An 18,900-nucleotide genomic window follows, 5' to 3' on the forward strand; every position below is an offset into this window, starting at 1 on the left:
GATAAGAATAAGATGATAAATCAGAGCAGAGCGTAACAAGATCCTCTGACAGCATAGCAGGATTTTTATCCACAGAAAAAGGAAACTCAAAGAGGTTTGATGCAGTTAACACCACTTTAAAAACATTTACTCAAGCCATGAATAATCCTGTTCTAAAATGTTATCAATTGTCCAATTATAGACAGTTTCAGCTTCACCACTAATAGCCCAATGTACTGTGAATCAGTGCAGGTGAAACATTTCCATCTAGGCCACATTCATTTCCATCCTGACCTTCTCAAGGACGTCTCCAAGCGCTTTATTCAAAGACAGAAACAAATGATCACTAAATCACAGCAGGTCTGCGGAGTTAGGGAAATGAGATCACAATAAAAAAAGCAGTACACGTAAAGCACCACCTTAAAATGTGTAACCTAATATAATCAAGTGTTCTGTCTGTCAGAGGGTTTACATCATTTGTCTCCTTCCAGAAACACAATTACAGCACATTTCAATATAACGTCTTTATTTTACATGTCTTTTAAATTCAGGGATCCACCTGCTCCACATTCTAGACAGCCGTCTGTCAGATAGCTGAAGCAAACTCCAGCAGAACAGGATAAAGAGATCACATAAAAGGCAAAACGCATGTATATTTACTTAATTCAGCTATTAAGAGACAAAATAATCCACTTTACAATGCAAAATGAAGCAGGTGGTAAATCTACTGGCTTCTGTATGTTTATTGGGAAGAATATAAGCCTTGAGCTTGGAGTTTTAAACTTATTAGAGGTGAAAAAGGTTACACAGCAACTTTTCAATATTAAAATAAAGCAAAAATAAATCATATTTTATTCAAAAAGTGAAGATAAAGCACCAAACAAGGTCTCTGTACATTCGTTTTAATGTGTTGTTATAATGATATTATTATAAGTTTGTATTTAGAGTACTGTAAAGCATATTGTTTAACTGTACGATGTTTTTAATTGTGCTTTGTAATTAAGTTGAGATTGAGATCGAAAAACAAAACAAAACAAAGCGTTTTAGCAAAAACTGTCCTAAAATTGCTTGTTAAAGTGTCTGTCCTTTAAATGTGAAGGAGAAGATCACGCACACACACACACGCATACACACACACACACACACACACACACACACGTCTTTGCATAGGTAAATAACTGCCCAAAAGTTATACGACTTTGATTTTGCATGATCTGATAAAAAAAACTCTACTAATCACGAAAACTGAGGTGTTTAAACAAATAAAGGTGACCTAAAACTAACCAGGAACATGTTGTGATTAATGTTTTGCATATTTAAAGGGATAGTTCACCCAAAAGTGAAATTTTCCTGTTCATACGCCCCCTCGGGATATTGAAGATGTACTTCTTTCTTCAGTAGAACATTGAAGATGATTTTAAGCTGGATCAGAATCCAGCTGTTGAAAAGATTACTTCAAAACTTTGCTAATTTACAGATTACAAATAGTATGACATTAATTAATATACACATGAAATGACGACACAAACAGATATTTACCTGTGATTTATCACTTTCTGTTTCATAGTATTGTTATCATTATGATTCCTAATATGGTCTTCCAGGAGGAGGAGCCTCAATAAATTATTCAACACTCATTTGCATATCTGAGCTTCTTACCATCATCAATAAAGCACTAAAGGAGGCGAGAGTGAGAAAAACCTCCTGATAACTCGCCATCACTGCAGGTCACCATCACTGAAGGTAGTCCAATATTTGATCAGGTTTTAATTGTCATATAATTTCTTATGATTATACTGCATTATTTTGTTATTTTTCATAATGGTAAACACTGATGTTATTCTTGAATTTAAAATAGTTTTTATATATATACATTATATATATCTAAAAATAATATATATAATTGTTTCATTTATTCATTAAATAATTTGATGTTTTAAATATTTTATGGGTTTTTTTTTACAGTGACAAAAACACTGGAAATAAACAATGGACCAATCTTGTCTCACTCTCCTGCTTCTCTCAGGTAAAACATTTTTTGGAAATAATTTTATCGTTTAGTTTTCAGCTGTATTTGTTCCGCTGTCAATACAGTCACAGAATAAAACCACATTATAATTGACTGAAAAACAATTGTAAAAAGCACAAATACAGACCAGAATTAAAAGGCTAAATCAGAATGAACACAACTCAGCACTGATTACTTTATTTTTCATTACAAAGTTAATTATATAAATTGAAATGAATTAATTTAGTTTAAAAATGTCTAAAATAAATATTTATTTAGTTTTCTTTATAAATAATGATTCATAATAATAATAATAATAATAATGATAATAATAATAAAAATAATTAGAAGAGGGCGACGCAGTGGCGCAGTAGGTAGTGCTGTCGCCTCACAGCAAGAAGGTCACTGGTTCGAGCCTCGGCTGGGTCAGTTGACGTTTCTGTGTGGAGTTTGCATGTACTCCCAGCATTCGTGTTGGTTTCCTCCACAGTACAAAGACATGCGGTATAGTGGAATTGGGTAGGCTAAATTGTCCGTAGTGTATGAGTGTGTGCGTGTATGAGTGTGTAAGGATGTTTCCAGTGATGGATTGCGGCTGGAAGGGCATCCGCAGCGTAAAACATATGCTGGATAAGTTGGCGCTTCATTCCGCTGTGGCGACCCCAGATTAATAAAGAGGACTAAGCTGAAAAGAAAATTAATAATTAGAAGAAAAAAAAAACGATTATGACTTAGTTTCCGTTAACATTCAGTCTTCCATAGCGGGCACCACAGCAAAATCCTACATTACAGATTTGCATTCAAACCTTGAGTTGTTGCTGTTTTTTAATAAAGCGGGTTATAAATCACACCAAACCATATTAAGATGTAAGTGAATTATAACAAAGAGATCTTTTCTGCAATTGTAGTAGTGCTGTGCTTCATTTGTTTAACCATTTAAGGGTAACTTACTTGCTGACTGACTGACTGACAGGGCTGCGCAACGTAAAACACTATGTAGCTTTAAGCTATGATGAACACAAATTCCATAATTATACTTTCAAGAGTTCACACTTGGCCTCCCGTTTACAGGGCGAGAGGGGAGCCTTGAGCTCAGGTAAATCTCGACAACTCCACCTTGATAAGAACTGATGACTAAAATGAATGCTATAAAGAGATGTGCTGCAGGATGAGGGATTGACTGTAGTGCTAAATTTAGATTGATCAATTCACTAGTTGTGCATGTTTTTGGAATGTGGGAGGAAACCGGAGGACCCGGGGAAAACCCACGCCAGCACGGGAAGAACATGCAATGCACACTACCTTTACCACCGGCCAGGTAAAGGGCTAAAACCAGTGACGTTCTTGCTGTGAGGCAACAGTGCTAACCACTGGGCCACCGTGCCGCCCTATGGAGGGAAAGGTAAAGAGGTAGGGGTGAAAGAGGGGATTCTTCCAATGGAAGATGACTGTAGTGAAAAACCCCTGGCTCTTTATAGTGGGTTAGGACTGGCCTGATCAGAGGCCATACATGATCATACATGCTAATGCAAAACCAGCCGTGTTCAATCATAATCACGTGATCCTCTTGAAATTAGTTTATGAATAAACTCCACTTATTTATAGATAAAGGTAATGATTCTGCGTACAGTGACTTTATCTTTATAGCTATATATAGTTTATGGCAGTTTCGTTTTACTTCAGGACTCATTAATGCCACTCTGTAGGTCTATTGCAGACATTCAGAAATATTCCCTACAAATCTAATAATTGTTGGAGTTATAATCGTTACATAAACGCATTAAATCACACTTCAGCAACGTTTATTAGAGAGCGCACAAGAAAATCTGCACTTGAGCAGCTTATATTTGAGGGCACAAGCAGTTTTGTACAGGAACAAAGGAAATCGTCGTGCAAGCAAAAAGATTTGCATGTGTCACACAATCAGCGATCGCTCGCCAGAGATCGCTGGTTCTCACACGAACACCAGGACTACACTTCCGTATTTCCCAGGACTACATATTCACACATGCACTTCGCCCAGACACTCACGCCTGCTGACTCATCTAGCTTGATTACACTCACCAGCTGAACCTTGTCAAAGACTGATATCACACCATACATAAGCCACTCATGAACCCATCCTGGTTGCAGAGTCTTGTTTACTACTCCAGTGACATTACAACGCGTTTCTCCCTGTCTTGTTTCTCCGTGTTTGAACCTAGTTCAGCCGCCTGCCTTTCGACCTATTGCCTTTTTTACTGACTACGATTCTGGACTGCCTTAATATACCCGTTTGTACCTGTATGACCACTGCTTGCCTGACGCTGAATGAACCTGCATATTGGATCTTAGCTCCAGTTGTCTCTGTCACTCCAACCCCGTCGTTACAGCATGCTTGTATTTCATGAATGGGATCTCGACTTGTAATACTGCGCTCACAATATCGGTCAGTGAAATAACGTCATAGGTTGTTGGAAGATCTGTGCAAAAGCTCTTCTACCACAGCTGGAATAAACCCTAGAGGAAACACTGATATCTATTCTTTGGGAAACACTTTACAGATTAAGATTGCATTATGAGGGGGGAAGATTAATATTAAAAAAATAAACATATAAAAGCTAAAAAAGCATACAGCATGTGTTTGAAAACAGTTGTTTCATCAGTTATTTCAAAGATGAAGATTTCATGGACAATTCAATTATTGATTAATATTACTGATAAAATCTTCAATATACAGTTGAAGTCAGACTTTTTAGCCCCCCTGTTTATTTTTTGACAGTCCTATCATGCAGTCATAATAGCCCCTTTCACACACACAGACCTTTCCGGAAAGAGAAGTTGTAACATTAGCGGTAATTTGCCGGAATGCTGCTCTGTGTGAATGCAGAAGGAAGATTGCCGGAAAGAGCACGTGCACGTCTAGAACGTGCTGACGTGAGACGTCTACTTTAGCCAATCAGAACAGTCAGATGCATTCACGTCCGCACGGTTTGTGAAAATATAAAACTTTGAATATTTTCCCAGACACATTCAGCTGCTAGAAGTTATTCAAATAACGTTTCTATGTTCATCTTAATGCCAACTGTGTAAATAATTATCGATAAGATGCTTATGATAAACCGTTGTTTGCTTACCTTTAAGCTCTAAGTGTGCCTGTAAAACAGCCTGTGAGCGCCAGCACACACACATATCATGTACATCTCGACATGCGAAAGTGTTTCTCTATATGTTTTCATCACAGTTGTTCACAATACTGATCATCCATAGAGTTTGTGATGTAGTCAAATGGTTAATGATGTCAGAATTTACTGGTATTTTGGAGTGGATGTGTGAATGGTCTTTCCGAAAAAATCCCGTAACATCCTCGCCTGTGTGAACAGCGCTTTTTTAAATTTACCGGTGAAGTCGTTCCGTAAATTTTCCAGATATTTACCGGTATCACTGTGTGAAAGGGGCTACTGCATATATTGAACTAATTTCTGTTTAACAAAGAGAAGATTTCTTCAACACATTTCTAATCATAATAGTTTGTTCTGTAGACTATTGAAAACAAATATAGCTTAAAGGCGCTAATAATATTGAGCTTAAAATGGTGTTTTTAAAAATTAAAAACTGCTTTTATTCTAGCCAAAATAAAACAAATAAGACTTTCTCCAGAAGAAAAAATATTATCAGACATACTGTGAAAATTTCCTGAATCTGTTCAACATCATTTGGGAAATATTTAAAAAAGACAAAGAAATTCAAAGGGGGCGAATAATTTTGACTTTAACTGTACTCGTTTATAGTACATTTCTATTCAGTATGATGATAAAAGTCACTTTTAAATAGTTTACCACTTACTAAAACACGAAGAGCTTTATTTATTGTTTGTTTTTTGTTGTTGTGTATGTATACAGACATATCTTTTTAATTTGTATATTTGGTAAATTGACCAATGTTGTTGTAAAGACGTTTGTATGACTGTAGGCTGTATTTCAATGTGTTAAACTCAAAACAAAATAAAATAAAAACATACGGGAAAAAAATCAGATGACACCACTGCAGCAAGAAACATTGATTGCTTTACTTTTCATTAGAAAGTTAATCATTTAAACTCAACTGAATAAATATATATTTTAAATGTCTCAGAATAAAGTGTATGTTTTAATTACAAACAATGGTTGTTATTATTATTATTAATAAGTGTGTCACGGTGGCGCAGTGGGTAGCACAATCGCCTCACAGCAACAAGGTTGCTTGTTCGAGCCTTGGCTGGGTCAGTTGGCGTGTCTGTGTGGAGTTTGCATGTTCTCCCCATGTTGGCGTGGGTTTCCTCCGGGTGCTCCGGTTTCCCCCCACAAGTCCAAAGGTAGTCTAAATTGTCCGTAGTGTATGAGTGTGTGTGTGTGAATGAGTGTGTATGGGTGTTTCCCAGTGATGGGTTGCAGCTGAAAAGGCATCTGCTGCATAAAACATTTGCTGGATGAGTTGGCGGTTCATTCCGCTGTGGCGACTCCAGATTAATAAAGGGACTAAGATGAAAAGAAAATTAAAGAATGATTAATATTAATAATACTCAATATTGCTGATCCCTGTGTAATTTTGCATTTTACGAAATTTCTTTATTTTTTATTGATAAAAAGGCTTAAATTCATCAAAACATAATAAAATAAAATGTATAAAATAATTTGATTTGATTGATATATTTTTTATTTATTTGCTGATTAGATAAAATGAGAATAACTAAAAATTTATATTTTTATAATAATACAAATATTAGGTATTTATAATAATAAAAATAAATATTATATAAAAACAAAATATAAGTCACTAGAAAGCTAAACACCCCTGTTTCTGCGCAGGACTGCTGCCCCTGACCCTGTGTAGTCCTCAAGAATATATTCTCATCCCAAAGTTGATGGTGTGGAACCAAGCCCAGAATTACTGCAGGACCAACCACCTCGACCTGGCCACGGTGCAGACGGATGAAGACTGGGCCACTCTGCAGGAAACCGCATTTGATGTGGGTTATTACGGACTCGCATGGTTCGGCCTGTACGCTGACGTTAACAACTGGCTCTGGACTCACAGCGGGGAGAGCGTAGTGTTCACGGCCTGGTTCTCCGGATATCCAAACATCTACTACAAAGACCTAGACTGTGTCGCTCACTACTTTAATGGACGCTGGTATAATTTCTACTGCACTGACTTAAGATACTTTGTGTGTATGGACGGTGAGAAACACACACACACACACACACACGCACGCACGCACGCACGCACAAACTCTGTATGGACACATTAGTTCAATATATGCATTACGGCTGCATGATAGGACTGTCAAAACGTGTGTGACGTCAGACCAGGAGGTATTAAATCACTATGGAAGCAAACAACTTCAGCTTAGAACTATGAGGTGGGTCCCCTCAGAGGCCACATCCATAGCTTCCACAGGTTCAGACGGGGGGGGTATCACTCCCACCCCTGGGACAGAAGAACTCTGAACGAGAATTTCCCAAGGGTGACCATTAAGGAAAGACACTAGGCCTGAAAACCACACTCATGTAGGCCAAAAACGGCTCAACCACCGATTTAGTTTGAGCTCCCTAAATGTACAATCTCCAGAACTCCCAGGAGCAGAGCGATCGGGGGAAAAGCAAATAAATATATAACGATTTCCATGATACGAGGCATCATTCTGCAACAGTGTGAATCTAAACAAGCCATAGCTGTCAGGGTATGGGGGTGATGAAGAGGAGGCGAGGACCCAAATGCAGGAAATGATGGTTTTATTAAGAAATGATACAAAAACAAAACTCAAATCTCCCCATGTGGGGAAAAACACAACATTATCATACACTTAACTAGACAAGATCTGGAACTTGGCAAGACACACTAGGTTAGACCAGAAATCAGCATACCTCATAGAACAGGGAAGGGAAAATCAACAACGGACCAGCACAGAACAGAGCACACTAGGAGAATAAATAGGAAAGACAAACCAATAAACAGACAGGCGGACAGGTGAAAATAATAATTACAAACAAGATAACAAGGTGGGTGGGACAAGACAATAGACGGGAGAGCGCATGACAGAGACGAGACAAGCCATGCGCTCACATACACAGGACAAGAACATGCAGCCAATGAGAGAACTCATTAACCGCATGTTCATGACAACACAAACACAACACTGAAGCACACGACAAAAGCACGTGACCACAATGTAAACACCGAGCCACGTGCTTTGACAAAAGACGCAAGACACAAGCACACGATAGATAAACACCTTACCGTGCGCTCACACATAAGCAACGCGCATGCTTCATCTCAGCGCCAACCAAAACTGAAACCAACTAGACGGAGGCGCCGAGAATAAAGCAGCGCGCCGCTGACAGAACAAACACAAACACTAGTACAAGAGCGCGCGCGTCTGAGGGACGCAGAGCGTGCGCGGCCACATCAAGTGGCAGCGCGCACACTCTGCGTACACCCACGACGGCGCGCGCGCACAGAGAAAGAAACAGGACAAGACATGAGTAGTGTCAGAGCTCTGCCACCAAAACAAGAATTTACAAGACCAAAGTGGCAGAACCCTGACAATAGCTGAATAAATGGCTAATCATACAGGCCGTGTAAGACCTGCTAAAGGGTTCAAACTTCCCTGTGCAGGTCATCACTAAAAATCAGATCTCTTACATTTATAATATTAATAACAATTATTATTATGTTCTATATTATATGTTATATATAGGCCTGTGACTGTTACCGCAGTGATGAAGCGAGAAATCAAGCGGTATGTTGGTTAACTGCGCTGTGAGATCCGTCCGCCCTAATTGGACGTGCTGCACGTGTGCGCTGTGGTTGGTGCTCGGAGAACACAACATCTTCTGAAAAGGAGACCGATGGAGTCAGACCGCCGGGGAGAGACGGAGAGCTTTCAAAGGATGTGTCGTTCTTGTTTAAAACCTGTTGTAGTGCTTTTCTTGTTGATCGTAAATTGTGAACTTTAAGGTGCTCTCCACCTTTTTCCTCTCCCCTCCTTGTTGTGACTGTCACACACCTATATATTGTATGAAAAAGCAGTAAGCTGACCGCCGTATGGGGCTGAGTGCCATTTACTTTGAACTGACATGTTCTCCTGTTTTTGGTTTAGTTTATGTGTGGTTTATGTGTAAGACAGTGTAATGTCTTATCATAGTGCCTTATCAGTGCTTGTAAGTAGGAGGAAAAAGACTACTGCGTCTGAGTGAAGAGAGATAAGCTGAAGTTGTTTGCTTCCGTGCTGCTTTTATACCTCCCGGTCTGACGTCACACACATGGTCCCACCAATTAAATTGGACTTTCACCTGTGCTTCAGGACGTTATAAGAGAGGGATTGTAACCCATAGTGTCTCCTAATACAGGGGTCTTCAAATTGTGGGTCGCACAGTGAACAAAGGTGGGTCGCGCAACGTCACATAGCTGCAGCTGTATTTACATTGCGGTGAATCAAAACCAGTACGATTGACGGCAATAACTCAAAAACCTCTTACCCTAAAATTATCTAAAGTGTGTTTCCTACAAAAAGACAAAGCTGGTTGTGTTTCACAGCTGTCTTTCTTTTCTTTTCGCTCGACATTACGAGCACTGCTCCGTTTGAGCCCTCGCAATCTGCGTTTAGCCGGTAGAGCTCGCACTGAGCGAAGCTCTCAGTAAGGGACTGTCGGAAAAGTGCTCCGTCCTTTTTTTTCTCCGTCCTGCATGTTTTATTTTAAACACAACTAATTTCCTCTTAAATGAGCACAAACAGTTATTAAAGTAGTCGAATGCTTCATTATAGATCTGTGCATTCTTACATGAACACCTCTGTTATTAAACAAAACACAATGAGAGATTCATCTGCTGCTCTTCACTAAATAACTACAGTAACTTTAATCAATATGCAAATACAATCAAAAGTGAAGTAGATTTTATAGCTTTATGTAATTTCTGATAGGCTATTGATTTTAATAGGCTAAACCTTTTATTTTATAGTTAATATTTTCTAATGTTTGCTATGTGTTCTATCATTTGAAGCTATTTGTTGTCCCATATTTTAACATCTCAACGTTGACAGATTGCTAATCAATAATTAGCTATAGTGCTATCTGTTAGTTTTAACGTCAGCTAATGTTATGGAAAATAGTACTAGTAATGTAACTACCTCCATCATTCCTTCCTCAAGCAAATGTGTAAATATTAGATCTATTCAGCAATAATGTTAATTGCTTTGGCATATTTATCTGACGTTTTCCCAGCTTGTAGTAGTCGATCAAAAAGCGATTTAGTGACTATACACTAGCAGTGGAATTTACTGCGATGTGACGGGGCTTGATCGTAATCAAGGGGCTTGATCAAAGGTTGATCATATTCTCTTCTGAAAGAAGAAATCTTTTTCAACCAAAAAATGATCACAGTTACAGCCAGCATCCCACAAAAAGCACTTCTAGCCTCATTTTGTGCATTTCAAATCGCAAAATCAAAAAAACCACACACCATATATTTTTGACTGCTTTGAATGGAAACATTTTTTTTTTACCCTTTTTTCCATATTAAAATATTATGGTGGGTCTTGAGATTGAACTACTTGCCTAGGTGGGTCCCGGAATAAAAAAGTTTGGGAATCCCTGGGCTAATAGAAACACAGCGTAGAGTTCCCTGCATGGAAACGTCTCTTATAACCATTTAGGTGTGAATGTGTCATAGCCAGAAGAAGCTTTACAGAAATTAATTCATTCAGTCATTTTACTTCGACTTACTAAATTTTACTATTTATAAGGGGTGGCCACAGCGGAATGAACCGCCACAGAAAATAATTTAACACATGTAAAAATTTGAAAAATTACAAACAATGCCATTTGGAGACACTGCAAATGATGAAAGAAGAGTTCAACATGTCTCAATCAAGAAAAAGTTTGAAGCTCACATTTGATACATTAGAAGTACTGTAAATGCACACATTACTTTGTTTATAGCAACAAGTTTATCACAAGAAGTTATTTAATTAAATATTCTTATTAAAAATGGGGAAGTTTTATTTATCTAATAATTCCAACTTTTAGTGAACTTGAAATATTGTCAAAAACACAGAACTTTCAGTTGTTTTATGTTAAAAGGCCTGAATACATGCAAGACCATTAAGAACTATTGACAGCAGATCCCTCAATGAGAGAGACAGAGGAATGTGCACTCACGATATCTCTACTGCTCTATTCATTTAACCCTAGAAATGCAATGCTTAAATCATCTCTGTGATCTCTGTGCCTCTCGCCAGTGGCGTTACGGCCAGGCCCGCAGGGGGCAACCCCACCCAAGTTCTTCTGTTTGTGATCGCTCCCAAACCCCCTCCCCTCACTATAAGGCTGAATCGTAGTCGGTAAAGCATGCAAGATTCAGAGAAACAAACATTTAGTTCACAAGGCAGTCAAGGCAAACTCCAAAATCCAAGAGCATAGGTCAGAACAAAAAGGCAGTACAAAACAAAGAGAAAACGCTTGGTAAGGCAGCAGATACTGGTAGTCAGAATTCGGGCGAGGGCTACCTCTGCTGGCTAGATAAGTGGCTACAAGTCCTGTTTATTACAGTAGTACTGGTAGCATAGCAGACAACAGAAAACAAGGCAAGTATAATGAAGTCAAATGTCTGTAATGTTTGCTATGTCAAACAAGAAAAACAAAGTAATTTTTCTAAAGAATTTTGAATATTTAAAGTTTTTAAAGTGGCTGTCTGTAGTATTAGTAACCTAGCAACCAACAGCAAAAAAAAAATGCTGTTGTACGGATTAGTGTTGCAAAATATGGTACTAGAAATCATCACCCTCTAGTTATAGAGTAAATCATGTGACCTTTCCAATTTGATACTATCACCAAACTAACGAATCTGCTCACGAATGCAATCATCATGTAAGTGCTGCACCTTTAGTGCAATACTAGGTTGAAACTACGTTAATCATCAATAAAAAACCATGAGACAGAAAATGGTTCTGCTACAGACCTATAAGTCCTCTCAGGTTATCAATGCACTCTACTTTTTGCTTCATTTCTAATTTATGCACATAAAGGAAATTAGATTTTATTTAAGACCAGCTGTTTGAAAGGTTACGAACAAAAAAAAGTGAGTGTTTTAGTAAAAGATGCAATGCTTGATCAGTTCTTATTTGCTTATTGTGCTGGCTTGCACCCTCTTATGGGCAAAGCAAACAATGCAATAATTATTCCTGTGACATGAAGTACTTAAAAAAAATTTGAAATTGTAAGTTTGGTTCAAATTGTTGAATTCAAAATTCAGCCCTACTGCACAGATGTATTTTGAGTAGAAACAAACCAGCATTTTGAGAGTGTGGTTTAACCAAAGAGAATTAATTCATCAACTTTTCTTTCCCAGAAAGTACAAACGCAACACAAAAAATGATTCTGGTACAGACCTATAAGACCTGGCTGGATGCACAGACATACTGCAGATCGATGTACACAGACCTGGCAACCATTAAGAACCAATCCGACAATGACCTGATCACCAACCAGCTGCGCACCTCTATGTCTGCGGTCTGGATCGGACTGATTAGAATCCCCTGGAAGTGGTCAGATCAGGCCAACTTCACCGCCTCTGCTCAACTCGCAGCTAACAATCTGAACGGAGCCAATGAAAACTGTGCTGCTGTAAACTACTATCGCACATTTGAGGACTTCATTTGCACAGCATCACTGTACTTCTTCTGCAGCACTGGTGGGTTTCAGATCTACTACTCTATACTAGGGCTGCTCAATATGTCATATTGTTATCATGATAAAAGTATAACCAATATACATATCACAGACTTGTGTGCCAAATTACATTTATTATATGCATTGGTTGTTTATCTAAATTTGACCAATCAGGTGGGGACTTACTATTTTTAGCCCTGCCTTCACAGTAGCTGCTGTCCTGCTTTTAGCTGGAGCGGCTCAAAGAAGCAAACCGAGGGGCTGAAATATTTTTTGGTCAACTGACAGTGAGCGGAGTTACAGAGATCAAAGCAAAGACAGGGAATGCACATTTTCAAAGCAGAATAACTGACTTCAGCATTGTTTTTCTGATAATCAAGCATGTTTACTTGATTCTTAAATGTCTGTAAACATATTACAGGGCTCTACAATGCAATAATATCAGTCGGTTTACGTCTAAAACTTCCCTTACATGTATGTTACCCATCAACAGTGATGTTTGCGATTTGCAACACCGACCACTATTTTTGTTACAACAAACTTAAGCCCTGGTCAGATCACACAAATTTGTCACGATTTCCTTGACCTTGTGTGTTGCGGGGATTCGTAAACGACAAATGGATCTGGTGAGACACGACTCTATAGCTCCCAATCGGGAGGGGAACACAAATACTATGGAGATTTCATCAGAATCTAATCATCTGAAAGAGTAATTAAAGGGGCCAATGAAATGCAAATGAGTTAGGGGCGTCAGCGTGCACAGCTGGGGTCAATTACAATCAATATTGTATAAAAACGTCACTCGTGCCATGCCGAGGCATCCTTTTTGCTTTCAGAGCCTTTCACTAAGCTTCTGAGAGAGTCTTCAAGGGTTTTCTCCAAGTGAATCTTCACAGAGAGAGAGAATGAGAAAGCAGGCTGCTTCTCCCAGTCCAGAGTGTGCGATATGTGGCGGCAGATGGTTGAGCTGGGTTTCTCCCTTGCCTGGCGATCTTTAGGTTTGGTCCTCCAGAATGGTGAGTCTTTTTTTTTTTTTTAAAAGAGCAACACGGTAGTGCAGTGTGTCTTTTTTTAAGGATGCGGTGGTTTTCAGTCCTCAGATGATGGGCAGTGATGGCCCTTGATGGCGGGGCAGCCAGGGGGTACGAGTTGATTCCTCAAATTTTGTGTGCCAATGTGGGCCTGCATGGTGCCTCTCCCTGCCGGGGTAAGCCTCGTCTCCCTTCTAAGGCATGAAAGTTATCTGCCTCCCTCGGAGCCAGAGCCCACATGGCCGTGGGCCAGGCTGCGTCTGTCTTGCATGCTATGGGCACCTGCATGAGGGTGATTCTGACCCAGGCCTGAGCACGAGCTCCCCACAGCAACCGACTATGCTCTGCTTACCACCAAGTCGGCTGCATGTGCCCTGGGAAGGATGATGGCCAGATTAGTCCTCTGGCTAGACCTGGCAGATATGCATGATGTTGACAAAGTTCGCTTTCTTAACACAGCCATATTCCAGGCTGCCAACACTGCCAGTCTGGGATGCTATGCCTTCCAGCTTGCAGGATCGGTGCACTTCGCCAGTGGCTCACAGGGTGTGGGAGGACAATCTCTCTTCTTTCACACTCCCAGCCCCTCCTTTGGAGCCTGGGTGCAAGGTGAGAATGAATCTGCTCCTGCTCTTCCGCGGGACCCCAGCGCTCCCCGGTTGAGCCCTCTCACTCCGCGCATGTCTCCAGACTTCCATGCCACCATCAAATTATCCGGTTTGGTTCGAAGGTTGAGCCTGGCAGTACAAAGTCCTCCCCTTCTGGCTCTTTGTCTCCGCGGGTTTTCACCTAGCTCCAAGAGATGCCCTAGCGCCCCTTCGGCCCGCGGGCATTCTGCTGCAAACCAATCCCGAGGACGAACGCACTGAAAGATGCGCTTCAGCGTAACCATTGTGAACAGCAGCCTGTGAGGACATTTATTCAAAAGAGTGGTGTTGCGGGGGGAGGTGTGGGGGTTGGAGGCTTAAGCCCCTGATGTATTGTCAAAAGCCCCTGAACTTCTGAAATATGCTGCACTTAAATAAAAAATAGGTTGTATACTATTTGTTTTTGTTATCTAAATGCCTAAAATTGCCACATCATCGCTGCATCCCATTCTTCCCCACCGAGCTCAACCGTACAGCCGATGCGCTCTCACAGCATTTTCACCTGGGAAAATGGAGACTCCATCCCCACTGTCCAGCTGTTATAGGTAAGTTCTAGTGCACTGGCTACACAGCTGGCCCCGGGGCATGCGTAATATGCATTTTTCCAGTAAGCCTACTCACACAAATACTGTGTAAAGTCAGGGAGGACGAGGAACAGGTCTATTTATTCACCTCTCTGGCACAATCGGACCTGTGTTTTAGCCCTCTCCTCGTCATGGCCTCTCCCTGGCAAATCCCCTGAAAAAAGCTTCTTCTCAGGAACAGGCAACATTTGGCACCCGCATCTAGATCTATAGAACCTCACGTGTGGTCCATAGTTAGAGTGTTGAGGACTTAGGTGACCTACCGATTGGGTGATAGGGTGGTTAACGCCGTTACTCAGGCTACTCTTCTCAGAGAAGGGCCCCGAACATGCCAGATCATTGTGATGCCATCCTCCTTCAGCTGGCTGGAGCTGAGGCTGTCCCCTCCACACTGAAGAGTTGGCATTACGATCATCCCCGCTTTGAGGATGAGGCGATAGCGCTGTACTGGGAAAGCATTACCTCATTATCCAGTTCCCAGAGGAGCGAGATGTAGATTATCAATTATATTCTGTTTCCTTCTCATACCCACTCGGAGACCACTTTTAAAAGAGGTCTGCTCGATCCACTCGACTCAGTATCCTTAAGATTTTTGTCCAGGTAGGCAACTCTGCTGGTTGCGTTGGCATCGGTCAAATGGGCGGGTATTTGGAGGCATTCTTTCGGTCAGCGAAATGTGCCAGCATTTTGGGTTAGCCTATTCTAATGTTTCCCTGAGATGGCAGCCCACCTAGGTGCCCTAGGTTCCTACAGGGTTCGTTTTAAGACTACGTAGTGAACCTGCAAGTGCTGCCCGTGAAGGAGGCAGACCTAGCCCCTTTATTGGATGTCCTGTTTGCACTTACGGAATGTACTGAGCCTTAGATCCTCTGAGCAGCTCTTTATCTGTTACGGTGATAGGCAGAAGGGAAGTGCCGTATCTAAACAGAGGTTGGCCCACTAATCGGTGGATGGCATCTCTCTTACTTTTCTGAGCCAGGGCGAGCCGTGTCCCCCAGGAGTGAGAGCGCACTCCACTCTGAGCAAACATCCTCTTGAGCGTTAGCACGTTGCGCCTCTCCAACAGACATTGTAGAGCTGTGGGCTGGGTGACACCTAATACATTTGCAAGTTTTATTAATCTTTGAGTCGATCGGATTTCCTCAAGTGTGCTGAGAAACCCCGGTGAATGTGGAAATTTGGTTAGGTGTTGTAAAACGCTTGCTGCACCTTTCTCTCTAACACAGAGATACGTGTGCTTTCTCACTTTGTAGGTTGAGTTCCCCACTTGGCGAACCCTGCAGAGTTCCTCCCAGGCCCCCAGAATCTGACTCAGCGGAGGAGTCAGGTGCTTGGCCTGTTATGTTGTTGGCATGCCCACTGGTCTGCTGCCATTCTGGGTATAGGTGCCTGCTACAGTATGTGCTTTCCCCACTGGTGATCCGATATGCTCACTCAGCCTTGATATAGTCCCACCTCTTAAATGGACTCGTGTCTCCCCTCGCCGTTAACCATCTTTTCATACGAGTACTCCCCCTTTTCAGCACTAGTCCATATTCCTTCTTGCCACCAGGTCTCCCCACTTGGGCATCAGGTGGCCTCCGCAGTGTCCTCCCTTTTCGGGACTGCACGCTTTCCCAATGTACTGTCATTTTCTAAAATGCCTAGAATTTAATTAGGTAAATTTTTTCGACTCCTCAATTTAATTTAATTGTGTTTTCCAATCGTTGTGGAGTTTTCCATAGATCTCCCTATAGTGGAAGTTTTCCACATAGCATTGAAGTTCTCCTCCCGATGAGGAACGCAACGGTTACTAAAGTAACCCTTGTTGCCCAAGGGGGGGAACGGAAATGCCATGTTCCTTCGCCAAATGGATTGGCCCTTAGCTGTTAGCCGTAAAAGGCTCTTTCAGCTAGAAAAGGATGCCTCGGCAATATTTAATACAATATTGATTGTCATTGATGCCAGCTGTACATACAGGTTTATTATTCTTTCAGATGATTGGATTCTGACAAAATCCCCATAGTGGAAGCCTTTTTTATTGTGGATTTATTGTTTCATTTGTGTTTTTGTGTCCTCCAGTCAAGAGAGTACAGCAGGTTGTCCGCGTAAAGGTGAAATCTAATGCAAATACAGATGATGCTACACTGTCGGAACCCGTCCTAAACGAGGTGAATATTATAATACTTATTTTTGATTCCTATTAATATCTCTAGAATGCATTTCAATCTAACACTGCGTCTGAGCTCATTTAAAAGGTGTTTTTGTGCTTTAGATTCAGCAGATGCTGGCCGGTCAGGAAATCACACTGACATGGAGACAACAACCAAACGGAAATATCTTCGAGAAGAACAACACTAACACTGTAGTCAAAAGTAACACAGATCCTTCTGCTTGTGAAGTGTTAAATTAATGCTTATTTTCACCTGTCGTTAAACATATCTTAACTATTAAGTTAGATTTACAGTTTAACAGAGTAATACATTTACAGCAGGACTGAAGAATTTATTACTAAATTATTGTTGTCGCAATAATAGTATAAAGCAATATACATCGCAGACATACAATATGTAATAACTTACATTTATTTTTATTTTTTTACCTTTTTATTTTAATATCATTACATCCATAACTGTTAATGAAAATAGCACTTTTCTAGGGAAAAGTTATATCACAAGAAATATTGTTTTAGTAATAATCAACAACATTGCATATTTTTCCAGAACTGTGCAATCGCACTTTACATATAGGCATTGAGCTTCTTCTTTTTTTGCACATACACTTAACTTGGGCTGCACAATGTATATTTTGAGCATCGATATTGCAATGTGTGTATCCACAATAGTCGCATCATGAGATTAGTTCATTTATTAGAGATTAAAAGATAAAGACATTATTAAATATTGTTATTTTTAAATTGTTTATACAATGATGACCATGTAATTTTATGTTTGATTGTTCAATTTCTCTGCCTGAATACTGTCAGACTCTCCAGAAAACCATAAAGCACTGTTTATTTAACTTTTATTTCTGCTTTGTTGTATTTATAAATGCTTGTAATTTATTATAATTTATGCAAACACACTCTGCATAGAAAAAGATTTGACCATCCCAATCGATTTAAATGAATGAAATGTTTCCAAATAGAGCTAATCAGTTCATCTGCTGAAATTATATTCGTATTGCAATATATATTGCTGAAAACAAAATATCGCAACGTCAGATTGTTCCAATATCGTGGAGCACTACACTGAACTCTTCAATAGAAACTCAAAGACAAATAACATCCTAATAGATAAACAAAAGAAAACATATAGATAGGTAAGCACTTACAAATTAGGGTTGGGCGATGTCAACCAATTTGGCATTAGGCATGGGATGACAGCCGTTTTCAAGGTATTCTGAGGTTTGGAAAAGTCAAGGTTTTAAAACCGCCAAAATTTTCTCTAATACCGTTCCGAAGGTATGAGTAAGATTTTTTTTTATTAATTTTTTTACTACAGCACAGTTTTAAATTGTAAAAAAATCTGTGATTTAATAAAGACAGCAAAAGTCAATAGCCTTTTTTACACAGTGATACCGGTAAATACCTGAAAAATTTCCGGAATGACTTTACCGGTATATTCAAAAAAGCGCTGTTCACACAGGCGAGGACGTTACGGGATTTTTCTGGAAAAGAGCATTCACACATCCACTCCAAAATACCAGTAAATTCTGACATCATTAAGCAGAAATGAGCTCTAAACGGCTGCGCTTGTGTTTGTAAACATTTGACTACATCACAAACTCTTTGGATGATCAATATTGTGAACAACTCTGATGAAAACATATAGAGAAACACTTTCGCATGTCGAGATGTACATGATATGTGTGTGTGCTGGCGCTCACCCGCTGCTTTACGGGCACACGCCTCAGAGCTTGAAGGTAAACAAACCACGGTTTATCATAATCATCTTATCGATAATTATTTACACAGTTGGCATT

At 40.1% G+C, this 18,900-nt stretch overlaps 3 protein-coding genes across 4 annotated transcripts in view; 1 reads left to right on the forward strand and 2 right to left on the reverse strand.

The window, feature by feature from the left end:
- Window positions 1-18,900, reverse strand: part of drap1 (DR1-associated protein 1 (negative cofactor 2 alpha)) — a 660,385-nt gene that overhangs the window by 576,618 nt on the left and 64,867 nt on the right. The window lies entirely within an intron of this gene.
- The window catches only part of LOC141375234 (C-type lectin domain family 10 member A), a 142,731-nt gene that overhangs the window by 89,713 nt on the left and 34,118 nt on the right, over window positions 1-18,900 (reverse strand). The window lies entirely within an intron of this gene.
- LOC141375233 (macrophage mannose receptor 1-like) lies at window positions 44-17,934 on the forward strand. The gene is made up of 7 exons (XM_087260480.1): window positions 44-94; window positions 1,584-1,722; window positions 1,945-2,005; window positions 6,814-7,185; window positions 12,356-12,697; window positions 16,999-17,087; window positions 17,192-17,934. The coding sequence occupies exons 3-7, from the start codon at window positions 1,969-1,971 to the stop codon at window positions 17,327-17,329; spliced, it is 978 nt and encodes a 325-aa protein (XP_087116606.1). The 5' UTR covers window positions 44-94; window positions 1,584-1,722; window positions 1,945-1,968; the 3' UTR covers window positions 17,330-17,934.

The sequence above is a fragment of the Danio rerio genome, chromosome 7 (assembly GCF_052040795.2).
Source record: "Danio rerio strain M-AB ecotype USA chromosome 7, GRCz13ab, whole genome shotgun sequence".
In the NCBI taxonomy this organism is placed as follows: Eukaryota; Metazoa; Chordata; class Actinopteri; order Cypriniformes; family Danionidae; genus Danio; species Danio rerio.

Bases quoted from the DNA above. Each gene is read 5' to 3' on its own strand.
- LOC141375233 (XM_087260480.1), top strand. From the start codon at position 1,969: ATGGACCAATCTTGTCTCACTCTCCTGCTTCTCTCAG. The intron at 7,186-12,355 runs GTGAGAAACACA...TTTCTTTCCCAG, and splicing joins ATACTTTGTGTGTATGGACG to AAAGTACAAACGCAACACAA. The intron at 17,088-17,191 runs GTGAATATTATA...TTTGTGCTTTAG, and splicing joins CGGAACCCGTCCTAAACGAG to ATTCAGCAGATGCTGGCCGG.